General features: G+C 45.9%; 1 protein-coding gene across 8 annotated transcripts in view; it reads right to left on the bottom strand.

Annotated features, from left to right (window-relative positions):
- The window catches only part of DENND2A (DENN domain containing 2A), a 64,819-nt gene that overhangs the window by 30,811 nt on the left and 19,282 nt on the right, over positions 1-14,726 (bottom strand). For all 8 annotated transcript variants that reach the window (XM_033163245.1, XM_033163249.1, XM_033163248.1 and 5 more), the window contains exons 2-5: positions 6,790-6,888; positions 4,101-5,300; positions 1,688-1,815; positions 431-552 (exon numbers count right to left, since the gene is read on the bottom strand). In XM_033163245.1, the coding sequence (XP_033019136.1) occupies positions 431-552; positions 1,688-1,815; positions 4,101-5,300; positions 6,790-6,875 (1,536 nt within the window). In that variant the 5' untranslated portion in view covers positions 6,876-6,888. The remainder of the gene's footprint in view (positions 1-430; positions 553-1,687; positions 1,816-4,100; positions 5,301-6,789; positions 6,889-14,726) is intronic.

The following is a 14,726-nucleotide window of genomic DNA, read 5'->3' as shown; positions in this document are numbered from 1 at the left end:
CTAGGCAGCTTGTAGCCAAAGATAAATGCCAATAGGTTTTAAAAAAGGGGGGGTCCCATTTTCCTAGCACCATTCCTTCCCAACCACATTAACACAGTCTCATATATGGTCTTGTAGTGTTCTTGCATACCTTTGGCTGTGGGCGGTTAAGGGCTGCCAATTAAACCCCACAGTGAGACCGAATCCAGAATGCACCATCCCAGAACCCACCAGGATTCAAGAGACATAGAATTCTCTCTCTCTTAACATCACAGAACTCGTTCTACACCAGGGAGTTAATCCAAGACAGGAAACCACATCAGAGGGCAAATCAGTAATCTTGTTCCCTGCAGGGCATCCATTTTCTCACCACTCTGCCTTTACAATGCCAACCAAAACATATAACTTTGGGGCACTGGGTTTTCAAGTCAAACTGGTTAGACCAGGATACCTTTGTGGGTGTGCCAGGGACCGAAGATGAAGGAGACGCTTGGAAGTTCAGGACACATTTCTTCCCCAAGCAGCGGCTATTTGTCTCAATATCTTCATAGGGGTTCTCTTTCGCTGGTGGATCTGGAATAGGAAGCCAGAGGCAGCAGATAATCAGCACACAACATTGTCAGCCTTTCAGCAGCTCAAGAAGAACTTGGGTGCTTCCTTTACCAGATCAGCGCTTTTCAGATCGAGGTCCAGCTAGTCTTTCCCCACCTACTAGGGGCAATCAGAAGATTTATCATTGGGCGGTTTAGCATGTTGCAAAGTATGTGAAGCATCTCCCCCGTCATCGCCTAAACTCTATGCATGGAACATCTTCATTTGCTGAATCTGTGTATGTTGAGCAACTGTACAAACATCCTGGAAGCATTGAAGTCCAGTGCTTCAATATACTATGGCCACAATCCAACACACAGAGTCAAGTGTGCTTAAGTCTATTAATCTCCACTCCTCTGCCTTGGATTGTGACCTGTACTTCAAATGCAAGACAAACATTAACAATTCACTCAAACCCCATTAAGTATTCCCCAACAGCTTCAGATCTAGTGAATCACTTTTGGATCATCTTTTAGCTGGGGAGTAACATAAACATCCAACTTAATCTATGCTCTGCTGTGTGTGTGTGTGTGTGTGTGTGTGTACGCTTTTAGATATGTTATGTGCATGCAATGTTATAATTGTCAGTATATATTCTTCTGCTGTTACTACTTTTCTATTCTATACTACATCACAGGTCAAGGAAATAAACAACTACTTGACATTCAGAAAATACCTGAAGGCAGCCCTTTTTAGGGAAGTTTTTAATGTATGATATTTTTGTATTTGATTTCTGTTGGAAGCCGCCCAGAGTGGCTGGGGAAATCCAGCCAGATGGGCGGGGTACAAATAATAAATATTATTATTTATTATTATTTTTACTAGTCGAAATATAGTCCCGTGTTGTAATCTTGTAATGTACATTATTTCTGCTGGCAAGGCAATTCTGAGTATCAATAGGAACCCCGTCTCGTCCCCCCACCCCCAACCCCCTCCCCCCACTCGTAACACACACAGCAACTACTTCTAACAGAACACTGCCCTAAATTCTGGCTGCTCTAAAATAGACTTTGACATAAAGTTAGGACATCAAATGAACTGAGATTTAGGTCTTAAATATCAGGCTGCCCGCCACTCAAAGTTGACCATCTCCTGCCTCTGCTACCCAAATGCCTACCTAAAATATCTTCATAGACATTTTCCTCTGATAAAGTGCGCGTTAGGGCCAGCTTGGTCTGGGCATACCAATCTACCCGGCCATTCTCAGAAGAGGACTGCAACAAATCTTCAAACTCATAGGACTTCCTGTGGCATTTGTAGGGTAGAGAGAGAAGCACAGCTTTTAATAAGTTGACATATGAAATATTATTTACAGGTTTAAGTCAGCAGGGTAGGAACTGCATCTTCACACATTTGTCTCATGGTTATAAACTGTTTTTAACATTGTGTTTTAACTGTTGTAACCTGTCCTAGGATGAAGGGTGGGTTGATAATAATGAGCCTCCCATGATCCCCACATCTCTCCATTCTTATATCCTGGCACATCTTTTCTCCTTGAGCTCCACCGCTCAAAGATCTCTTGTTCACCCAAAAAGATTCTTCCCCTTCTCCCTTGCTCTTCTATGCACTTGGAACTGCCTCTCAGAACACCTGCATGATGCCACCTCTTTCTATTCCTTCAAGTCACTTCCCCAAATCTAAATGTGTCTTGAAGCCTTTGGTACATTTGCCTGCATACTCACTGAACTACATCCACTTGGTTTGTCTATTTACTCTGCCTCCATTTCTTCCCTCTCTGTTGCCTCTTAGGTGTCAATATTTAGACTGCTAACTTCTCAGGGAAGGGACCCATCCTCTTGGTACTTTAGTGAAGTGCCATGTATGTTGATGGGCAAGCTAACACAAAATGAACGTAGGTCAATCTGATGCACTTGAGTCTGCTCCGTGCTTCAGCCGTGAGGCAGGCTAATACTGGATCAGGAAAGGTTGGGGAGGAGCTTGCATCTCCTTACAAAAACCTGCTTAACTGTTGGAGAGCCATGGAGTTAAATAATTCCTTACTTCTAGGAGTTGCCTAGTTTAGAGGCCCTCAACCCTTCCGGGCTGAAGGCAAAATTACAGATTGCAACATGGACCATCATGTTAACTATAGCCCTTTTGTTGCACATAATGGGTAATAGAATATAATCATAGAATTTGAAAGGACCACGAGGATCATCTAGTTCAACCCCCTGCAATGCCCAATGTGGGGCTCAAATCCAGGGCCCTGAGATTAAGTCTCAGGCACTGGTGGAGGAAGAGGAGTGCGGGGGGGAGTGTACCACCCCCGGCAGTGCGATCCCGGTGGGGTGCCATCGCGGCTGCCCCCCTGCCCGCACTGGGCGCCACGCCCCTGCAGGTGGCGTGACCCGCCCCCAGGACACGTGTCACGCCCCTGCGGGCAGTGCACCACGCCTCCAGGACGCGTGCCAGCCATGCCCCCACCTGCTCTCCACCACTCCAGTGCTGGAGCATGAAGCTCCGCCACTGGTCTCAGGCTCTACTGACTGAGTTGACCCCCTATAAATAGCCCTTCCCTTGCCAACTGCTTCCTTCCCCCATCCCACCCTGGAAATCACCCCTCCCCCAATGAACTGGTTTCAGCAGGATCTGTGTCTGCAAGTTACCCTGGGGTGGGAGCAAGGAAGGAGCAGCAAGAAAAGGAAGGGTTAAGCAACACATCTCCAGCACTCAAGGGGGTTAAGTTCACATGTAGGCTGGATCTCAGATAGGCTGAGAGAGGTCTCTGCACAGTTCTGCTAAGACAGGTGTAGGATTCTTTTGGTCCTGGATGTTGCTAAACTACAACTCCCATCAGCCCCAGCAAGTGTGACCAAGGGCCAGGGAAGATCACAGCTGCAGCTCAGCAACCTCTAGATGAGCAAAGGTTTCCCACACCTGGCCTAAATCCTTGGGCAGCCCCTGCCAGTTAAGATATACAACGCCAGGCTAGATAGTCACCTTGGGTTTGGGGGCACTGGACTAACCCTGTTGCCCTTCAGATCTTGTTGGAATGAAACTCCTATTATTGCTGACTATTGGTCGTGCTAACTGGGGCTGGTGGAAGCTGGGAGTCCAACAACATCTGGAGGGTCACAGATCAACCACTGCTGCTTGAGAAGTTCATCTGCATGAAACTTCAAAGAGGGAAGAGCGCATTGACTCCTCTCTTTCCATCGGTTTACAAACAAAAGCAGAATGTGTGCCACTCAATCCCTTGCCAAACTCTCCCTCAAAGCAAACTAGCGATTCACTATATAAACTGGTTCTCCAATTTATGCTCTATTTCCCTCCCTCTCCCTCTCCCCCATGTAAGTGAAGTCTAGCAGAAAATCAGTCTTGGCATGCAGCAAGCCAATTCTGATCAGAACTGAACCCCAAGCTTTTTGGCTGCATCGAGGCACATCAAAATGCTGACCGTTTTCAAATGAGGAAAACACGACCCACACACACCTGGCCAACAGTTTGAAAGGAATCAACACATATTGGATGCAGGAGTTATATGAAGAATTCCATATTCAGCAGTTTAAAACAAAAAGCAGGAATGGTACCTGTGATCCGTGTTCGCCTTATGCTTCCCATTCCTCAGTCTTCTGCTGACGGCCGAAGGAGGGGGTGAAGAAGGGAGGGGAGGAGGTGGAATAGAAGGCAGAGGGGGCAAATTTCGCTTATTCCTAACTGGCGGAATCCACCCCTCTTCGCCCTCGTGCTTGAAAGTCCTCCGTGGCTTGGGCAGCGGATTGATAAACGGCTTCTTATCAAGCAATCCTGGCTCTGTGTAGACATTTTCCTCATTCCCGGGCTTGCATTTTGCACGGGATGCTTTCACCTCTTCCAGAGTCCCAAAGATAGGCTCTCCAGCTTCGGAGTCCCAGCTGAGGAGCCGTTTCCCAAGCTCCGTCTGGCTTTCCTGGCCTTCAGAGGGACTCTGCCCCTCGTCCGTTTTCTCCTGCAGGCAGTGCGGGGAATAGTAAGTACCTGGCAATTGGGGCTGCAGCTCTGCCGATGCTCCTCCCTTCAAGGCCTGCTCCAGCTTCTTGACCTGACTCAGGACAGACACGTTCTCCTTCTGGACATCTTTCTTACCTTCCTTCAACTCGGTGCTCCTGCCAGTGTTGGAAGCGGGTTCTTCTTCCTTGAGCTTCATGTCTGCTTTCCTCTCCCCAACACATTTCAGCACCCCGATTCTCCTCTCGTTCTCTTTGCTTGCACCTTTGCATTCCAGCTGCCAGTTTACAAGCCTCTTGGCATCCACGTCCCTCACCGCTGCATTTTCCCTGGTCATCTTTTCCACCACGCCCAAAAACGAACAGAGCTCCTCTTTAACTCCTTGCTCTTCCTCCTTCCATGCCGATGCAGGAGACAGAGCTTCCTTCTTCCCTTCCCACTCCGAAATCTTGTCCTTGATGCTCGAAGGCTTGCTTTTCAAACTTGCTTTCCCAACAGCCCGCAGGCTTGGAGCACCTCCCAGTTGCTTCCTTATAATCTTGCTGCTTTCTCGGATGTTTAGTTCTACAGAAGGGTCGCCAATGATCATCTTGGGACTAAGCATGTTCTGCTGAATGCAGTCTAACCTCGGATCCAACATCAAGTTCTCCAGCGCCTTCAGTGTGCTCTTTACCACAGGAGATGGCACTGCTTTATGTACCAGTTTGGGCGTGATGGTAACAGTCTCCGAGCACTTCCTCTTCGAAGGCCTGCACCAAAGTTCTGCCTTTGTGGTTGTATTATTTAGACTTTTAAACCTGCTCCTATGAAATGAAGGTAGAAAAATTGGCAGAGGAACTTTACCTCCACGTTCCTCGCTCTCTGTTTGGTCATGAGCTTATAGTATAACTCTTAACCTTCCTGAAATGTTCATAGGGTTGCTGTGCTCCCTTTACTTTTCCCTTGAAAGAGGCGTACTTGTGTACCCCACCCTCTTTCCTCACTAAAACAACCTTTGTCGACCTGGCATCCTCCAAAAGTTTTGGACAACAACTCCCATTAGCCCAAGCCAGCACAGCTGTGCTGCCTGAAGCTGACGAGGGTTGCAAAAGTACAAAACATCTGGAGAGTGCCAGGCTGCAGTAAATTCAGCTGCATCTTTACCTCACTCATCTAAAAATCTTAATCATCCAATTTCATTCCGCATCTCCCCCCCCCTCATCTCTGCACTAATGTGAGCCTGTGTTTTGGAATGTTAAGTGGGTTCTTCAGATCAACAGAATCCCATTTTGTGTAGTTTGGATTTGATATCCTGCTTTATCACTACCTGAAGGAGTCTCAAAGCGGCTAACATTCTCCTTTCCCTTCCTCCCCCACAACAAACACACTGTGAGGTGAGTGGGGCTGAGAGACTTCAAAGAAGTGTGACCAGCCCAAGGTCACCCAGCAGCTGCATGTGGAGGAGCGGGGACGCGAACCCGGTTCACCAGATTACGAGTCTACTGCTCTTAACCACTACACCACACTGCATGTTCAAAACCTTTCCACAAGCTTGCTTAAAAAAAAGTTATTGCTATAGTAGTACACTGTGTGCAGCTAGCTTAAGGGGTACAGCAGGCCATATACACATTATGAACCAGCTGCTGCCTCTCTCCCAGCTATTCCTGCCACGTATTTTACTTATAAAAAACCTTTCTACCCAACTTTTCACCTCTATAGTGGTATCTCCAGGGCTATTTACAGTGGCAATAAGACAATAAACATGGGGAGCAGCTACCATCACTGACAGATACTAAAATTTACCACCACCCACTTTATAAACAGAAGTCAACAGAACATGTCACCGAAAAGTGCATGTAATTTAAAAAACCCAAAACAAAACATTTGACATCTAGCACGCCTACGAAGGAGGGATGCAGCAAACCAGAAGGGCCGAAGCTCAGTGGTAGGACATTCGTTTTGCAAGCAGAATATCTCTGATCCAATCCTCAGCATCTGTAGATACAACAACTGGCCATGACAATTGCAGAAGTGGCTATGCAAAGTTTTTCATGTTCTACCCCAGTTCAAAACTTTGCCCTGAGTTTTCTTCATGCAAAGCAGATGTATTACCACTGAGCTAAGTGCAGAGGTCCAGCTAAGTGTATTTAGGCTCACACTGCTTGTCTCTAGTTCAGAAAAGCTGGGAAGTGAGGGGCAACTACTCAAACTGTTCTCATTTCAGAAGCGCAATTTAGAACCAACGAAACGTCATCATTTCTCTCCTTACACTCCTTAGAAGTCACTTTGAAAGGGACGTTAAAAATTACCCACCTCTCAATAGCGTTGCAAACACTGGTCTTAGGCTTGATGCTCACGCCGGCGACTGTGTTCGCTGTCATTGTGTCAGCACATGGCATGTCTGCAGTCTACCTAGGGGGGGGGGGGAATCAGAAAAACACATCATTGAGAGCCAGTGTGGTGTAGTGGTTAAGAGCGGTAGACTCATAATCTGGGGAACCGGGTTCGTGTCTCCACTCCTCCACATGCAGCTGCTGGGTGACCTTGGGCTAGTCACACTTCTCTGAAGTCTCTCAGCCCCACTCACCTCACAGAGTGTTTGTTGTGGGGGAGGAAGGGAAAGGAGAATGTTAGCCGCTTTGAGACTCCTTCGGGTAGTGATAAAGCAGGATATCAAATCCAAACTCCTCTTCTTCTTCATCATCAAGTACAGTCATAATGGGTCTATGGACCGCAATAAAGTTGTGTGTGTGTGTGTGTGTGTGTAAATAAAAAACAATACAGTGCCATGCATTCCAAATTCTAGCATAATAGGACGGCGGATTCTTACTCTGGTCCTTATTGCTAACATAAAAAATAAGCGAGTGCCAAGTCAAAACAAATTTATTTGATTTTTTTAAATACCATGAAGAAATATCATTTTGAGTCATTATTTCCATGAGGGCTAAATATCACACCTGTAGTCCAATGGCACATATTTTAAGTCTCTCCAGTGTTTGGGCAATGTCAATCTGGCTGCAATGAACAAGTGGCCAATTAATGGTTTAGCTTTTATTTTTTATTTCAGTGCTTTCAGCTTGCTTGGACAAAGGGAAGCAAAGGGTTCAGTAAATGGAAAGCCAGATGATGATCCCAGACAAAGCCACAAAATGAACAAGCTTTCGTTGAAAAACTTTAAAATAAGCTAAATTTAAAAGATAGAAGTAGCTGTAGTACTGAAGCAACAACGCGATTCTTCTAGGGATAAATCCAGAACTCGTTACCCGGAGGAGTCTACATATCCTTCGCATGCTGCCAACATTTGCATAGCTTGCCTTGCCAAGTAAACCCATTAAAATACCGTAGACTCAAGGAATACTATCTGTCCAAGCGGTAGTATGCATTCAAACCACAGCAATGCTTTGACATCCTTTGACATCCAAATGTCGCTCTCAGCATAAATATAGCTCCTGAAGCCTTTCTGCTTTGATGGCTGAAAGTGGGACACAAGTGCATTTTAGTGACTGAGTTAGGAGGGGATGGAAAAAGCTGCAGGGCTCACATTTAACTTTAGTCAGTTGCCCAACGTTTTTCTTTGATTGGAAGTAGCGCAGAGAGCGAGCAAGCCGATTTAAAAACCCACCGAATTTTCTAAATGCCTTTAAAAAAAAAAAAAGTTCATACAAAATGCTATAAGCACTGTTGGATTAGGGCCAGGGAAGCAAAATAAAAGTCCAGATGTTTGCTTCCACTTAGAAATCGTAAGCAGGAGAAGTAAAATAATTGGTTACATTTCTATTTGTCTTTCCTCCAAGGAGCTCAAGATGACACACGTGATTCTCTTCCTCTCACCCAATTTATCACCACAACAACACCCCTGCAAGGGAGGTTTGGCTGAGAGAGAGTGACTGGCCCAATAGTCACATAGCATGCTTAATGGCAAAGGTTTTGAACCTGGGTCTCCCCCATCCTGGTGCAACCCTCTAACCATTATGGAACACTTGCTCATATGGACACCATAGGAGGGAAGGCACAGGTCCCCAAGCCATTGAAAGTAACATTTAAAAACTCTTAAAACAGCAGGGGTAGCTGCGGCATTGCCTGCCTCTAATTGCAACGCAAACCGTAACCATTTGGTGCTCAAGGCTTTGGTGCAAATGCGCTCCACTCCATAGAGCTGAAGCAAACCAATTCTCTAAGCAAACCAAGGCTCCCCACTCCAGGTATACAAAAGGATCGTGCTTTGGAAGTGCAGCACCACAAGTGTGGTGCATGGAGGGAGGGCAGCCCTCTGGTGACCTGCTGCCAACTAGCAGGAATTAACACACATTTCATCACACAGCAGACTGATCAGGCAGAAAGGCTCCTAATGAGCCAAACACATTCCCAGGGCAACAGAGCATCATCCACAGGGCTGTTCAGGCCAAGAATGAATATTGCCTCTAAGAAGGGTCTTCTAATGAAGGGCTGTTCAGGTCACTGTTCATTTTTCTTTCCAAAGCAATTTCAGAGAAGTGTTTCTTTTTAGGGGGGGTCCTGCAGGGGAGTGTGCTTCTGTACTATATTCAATGCAACTGTGGGGAAAGGAGAATTTACTCGCTTTGAAAAGTAGCTCTGGGCCTTTAAGAAGCCCCTCTCCTCTCTCTCTCCCACCCCCTGCTCTCTCATTACTTCTGAAGACAGCATTATACAAAGCCAGTGAGCTAAAGAAAAAAGAAAAAAAAAGTTTTCTATGGTGGGGGGGGGGAAGCGCATTGTCTCTTACACAATACTTGATGAAGAAGAGAAATAACCCAAAGCCTCTGGAGTCTGTCCACTTGGGAAATTTGTTACAAGCAACTCTGCCATGGACAGAGCCTGGCAGGAAAAAAAGTATAGTTAGCAGTTCTTCTCACTTATGTGTATACAACAGAAATAGCAGCTTCATTTATGGGAGTGAAAGATTTGGGATGGGGGTTGGGGAAGAGGATAAGAAGAAAATGAAGTTTGAGGGATGTAGCTCAGTTGGTTATGTGATCTAAACCACTGAGCCTCTTGAGCAGGGGTAGGCAACCTAAGGCCCGTGGGCCAGATGTGGCCCAATCGCCTACTCAATCTGGCCCGTGGACAGTCCGGGAATCAGCATGTTTTTACATGAGTAGAATGTGTCCTTTTATTTAAAATCCAACTCTGGGTTATTTACAGGGCTTGCCTGGTGTTTTTACATGAGAATATGTGCTTTTATTTAAAATGCATCTCTGGGTTATTTGTGGGGCATAGGAATTCATTCATTTTTTCCTTCAAAATATAGTCCGGCCCACCATATGGTCTGAGGGATGGTGGACCGGCCCATGACTGAAAAAGGTTGCTGACCCCTGCTCTTGAGCTTGCCTATCAGAAGGTTGGTGGTTCAAATCCCCGTGACGGGGTGAGGTCCTGTTGCTCTGTCCCAGCTTCTATGCAGTTCGAAAGCACACCAGTGCAAGTAGATAAATAGGTACTGCTGTGGCGGGAAGGTAAACGGCATTTCCGCATGCTCTGGTTTCTGTCACGGTGTTCTGTTGCCCCAGAAGCGGTTCAGTCATGCTGGCCACATGACCCGGAAAGCTGTTTGTGGACAAACGCCGGCTCCCTCGGCCTGAAAGCGAGATGAGCACTGCCACTGGTGGACGAAGGGGGGGCGGCCCACCCCGGATGCCATCCAGGGGGTGACATTGCAGCTGCCCCCATCCTCCGGGACGCTCGCCGCTTGCCGCACACCCCCGGGACACTCACCGCTCATGCCCCAAGACGCTCGCCGCTGGACGCGCACCAGCCATGCCCCCGGATGTACGCCGCACCGCAACCCCATAGTCGCCTTTGACTGGACTTAACCATCCAGGGGTCATTTACCACTGACTGTCAGCAGTTCTCTAGGTTTCATGCAGCAGACATTCCCAACCCTATCTGGAAATGCCAGGGATTGGACCTGGGACTTCTGAATGCAAAGCAGGTGCTCTACCACTGGGCTATCGCACTGGGCACAAGATCAACGTAACAGTAACTTAACATTGTGTGGCGTATTTTCAAGCATTCAGCATGCTTCATGTGCATTGTCTTGTTGTAATCTTTACAACAACCCTGCAAGGCAAGTTAATATTATTATCTCCCAGTGTAACAAATGGAGGTGGTTAAGGCTGAGAAGGGAATGGTATGCCTAAAGCCACCTAGGGATCACACACTAGAAGTGACCTCTGAATCAGGGACTTCCTATACTAGCCCCATCAAGCAAAGGAGGATCAGACCAGATTATTCTCACCCATTCAAAGGCCCAGTCTACTTGGAACCTCTGCTGCCTAGATGCACTGGAAGAAGAGAGGAAGAACTGTCTGAAGGTAAGAGCTAGTCGACCGTGGAATGGGCTGCCTTGGAAGATGGTGGATTCTCCTTCATTGGAGGCTTTTAAACAGAGGTTGGACGGCCATCTGTCAGGGGTTCTTCAGCTGTAGTTTCTGCATTGCAGGGGGCTGGTCCAGATGGCTCTTGGGATACATCCCAACTCTACAATTCTATGATTCTACATAAGGTACAACAAGCACCTGGGACATAGCAACACCCATGGAGCAGACTGCAAACAATGAATGACCACGTCAGGGACACACCATCTCCAAACTGAAAGAGGCAGCTTTTAGTTTTGTTCAACTTATGTCATGATGCCCAAGAAACTTCTCTGTGCATATAAGTGGTGTATGAGTCACTTCCTTGTGGAGTAACCCCAGTTGGAGAGGATATACAGCTACTACACCTGAGGGACCGATGACATAGTTCTCTCCTCCCCCCCCACTTGACCCATCTTCAAACAGTTGACAGTCTGCTGGGAGAAAGGCAGGGCCCACAATATTTCTTCATTCACATGCTTCATCCCCACATACTCTCCAAGGGTAGCAGCTCCCAAACTGCTTTGTTCTCATGTGTGAAAAGGGATCTTCAGTGGGATGGAGCGTTTTAACATTACGTTTTAGAACGCAAGGAAAATTACAGGAAAACGTTTCCTTTTAGTATTAAGTGTTCCTGTTCCATCATTGTAATGGGGAGTGATGGCCCATTCCCCCATTGGATACTCTTCATTAACTTATCTATCTCTGCAGTCCCTAAACAAGTTTCTCCAACAGGATGTCCTCCAGATGTTTTGGACCACCACTCATCCTTAACTACCTGCCAGGCTGGGAATTGTAGTCCAAAGCATCCGGAGGGCACCAGGTTGGGGAAGGCAGCTCTAAAACCTTAACCAATGTGATAAGGTATTTGCTATGCACAAGGCATAATTTCCACCAGCTTTTTATCACTGGACCTAGCACCATTTGAGAGTGCATGTGCTTCTGATGTTTTTGGAAAGAGCTCAAGCTCCGAAACAAGACCAAGGGCCATCAAGTAACAAATCTTCTGAAGGAGACTGAGGGTTTGGCAGGGCGGGGAAAGAAGGAGAACTCAGGCCAGGGCAGAAGGAGAAAGGCAGAGACACACATCATCCTGGGGAGATCTAGAAACAGCAGGAGTGGAGCTTGGCCTTGTGGTTAACTTTCAGGGCCATAAATTGGCAATGGGAGAGGGCAGGATGTCAAGTCCCGGCTGGAGGCCCCTCGCCATTACAATGACCTTAGGAATGCCCAAAGCATTCTTGGGAGGGATATGGAAGGGGACAAAACAGCCATCCGATACTGTCACACAACTGTCCAAAGGGGATGGGAGGAAGAGGGCAGGAGAAGAAAGGAGATCGCTTATCTATAGGATGGATGGTAGAAAGGATGAAAAAAATCCTTAGAACAGCAAGCTGCTTGACACTCTCCCTTACATGCACACAAGGCTAGATTCCCAGGGCCATGTGATCAGGAGCTTCCTCTTGCCAGGCCAAGTTAAACCCTGCTGTGACCCTTCTCTTCCACACATTAGTTCCTGCCCGTTTCTGTGCTTCCGAAGAGGCGTTTGTTTACTGTCCTATCATAGGCATGCAGGAAGTGGCCTTGAAATGAGCTGTAATCATCTTTCACCAGCAGCCGCTCTTTGGCCCCTTTTCTAATTTCAGTTCCCCCTTCCTTCCTTTCTTCCTATCCCTCATACGCAACACCCACCCACCCACCCACACACACACACACACACACACCACCCCCACAATCCACAGGAGCCACTGAAAATAGAAAGTCAAACCACACAGGGTTTCCCCCTAATTGGGAGGCTATGGCAAAAAGAAGCTCCAAGACTCCAAGTCTAGATCTGCACCAGAAACACTTGCAACAGGTTGCTATCAAGATGGACAACTGGACTTTTGGGGAACCGGGGCAGGCCAAGTGAATGCCTGCCCTTCATTAGGCAGGAATCTGTGTACACCAAATTGCACCAAGTTTCTCAGAAATCAAATGTGGCTCGATATTGGGGGAAGCAGCTCTCTCTCCTTCTATTTGTACAAAGTAATCCAAATCCAAAGTAACAATGGAACAATTCGAAGGAAATTCTGTGTGGATTCTGCACTTAAATTTTCAATCAAGCCAGTGTGCAGTTACATTTTCTGAACTTAAGTTCATATAAGGATTTCCCCCGCCCAAAGTTAATAGGACAGGGAAGTAGGGGCAGAAATTCATAATGAAAGGAACACACCCGCATAATATGCAAAAGTTCAAATATGAAGCAGATTTTCAGAAATGAAGCCACACTCTTACATGCTGTACGTCTTCCAACCTCAAATTACAGCAACTTATTCTTTCATTCTAGATGGTTCTGATCTAAATGGTCAACACAGTATTCACTGCAGAAATCCTCTCTTCCTCCATATTTATACTAATACTGTTCTCCATACGTGGTCATGCATTTCACATGCACACAATAATCCTTATAAAAAATGATCAGTTAGACAAGCCAGTAGTGTGTGACTGAGCTAAAGAAAGACATGAGTCACTAGATAAATAGTAGTAAAGACACCTGGAAAAACTAAATTGCAGGTTTTAAGTTTTCCCCATCTTACAAAACACAGGTTTTTACTGGTGTCATAGTTATAACAGCACAGCATACTGACGGTTAGTTGGGAACGCAAATAGTTTTACTAAACATTATAATATCAGCAAACAGAGAGGTAAGAATACCAAGAGGTTAGGGTATATATCTTCAAAGTATAACCAAAATGTTACTGAAACTGAATGTGGATTATATGAATGGAGCATTCTGCTATTTATGTGTGTGTGTCATTCAGAACCTCTGTTAAAGGTGTGCATGTTCTCCTTGGGAATAAAACCACTGAACACAGTGGGACCTACTTCTAAGTAAATATGCAAAGATTGTTTTGCAGTTTGATTGCTCTTGTAAAATGGTTAGATTGGTAGCTTGATTCAGTGTAGGGATGCTATTGTAGACATGCCTTGGTGATCACAGAGAGCAGTTAAAATTAATATCCAGGTAAGGTCTTGCTTAGAAATAGTTTGTTTTCATAATGGTAGAATCATCTCTTTTCATTAGGCAATATCTCTGCAACATTTTATAAAACTATGTCCATTTCCCCGGCTGTCCCCCTGCCCAAAATGAAAAATGCTCCAAACCACTTCAAGTAGTTCCTATTGCTGTATCTCCCCACAATCTTGCATTTTTGGGGGGGGGAGAGGGGCTGCAGCTACAGCCATACTTAGCATGTTAGATAAAGCCATGATGCAACATCGATTGTATAATGGCATTAAGGTTTATCCTTATTCTCTTACCCAATTCTTTGCTTGAATTTTTCCTGTTTTACAGCTGCACTATGCAGCCTCTCAATTAAACCTCCCAAGAGCTCTTGTGTGAAATATAACCAATTTATTCGCCTTTGGATTACATTAGAGCCATTTATTTGGGAATTTTCAAAAGCCAACATAGAAGACCCCCCCCCCCACCTTCAAAAAGATGCCATCATTCCTAGTTTTACTCCTTGTTAAGTTTCAATCGATGTGACTCACTTGCTAAGAAAATTGCACCCTCTTCTTCAGTCAATAAGTGGATGTGTGTTTAGATATCTAACCACAGCCACGGGCTTAGATAATACATTATTTAGGTTTGAGCCACTTCAAAATGCTTAAAGAAAGACACACTGTGTCACCGTTTAGGATTCCTAGAGGGAATTTAAACAAAGCTTCACAAAACAAAGCTTCAAGGTTATCAAACTACGCAAGACACAAAAAGTGACACTCGAGACAACAATAAGCTTATGTGTAGAAGACGGATGTGCAGAAGACAAAACGCTAACAGGAAAAACCAGGAGTGGTGCTCAGCTCTCATCTGGGAAGAACGTAGCCCTA

Source organism: Lacerta agilis, chromosome 10 (assembly GCF_009819535.1).
Source record: "Lacerta agilis isolate rLacAgi1 chromosome 10, rLacAgi1.pri, whole genome shotgun sequence".
NCBI classification, from domain to species: domain Eukaryota; kingdom Metazoa; phylum Chordata; class Lepidosauria; order Squamata; family Lacertidae; genus Lacerta; species Lacerta agilis.
This window is presented reverse-complemented; position numbering and strand designations above follow the sequence as displayed.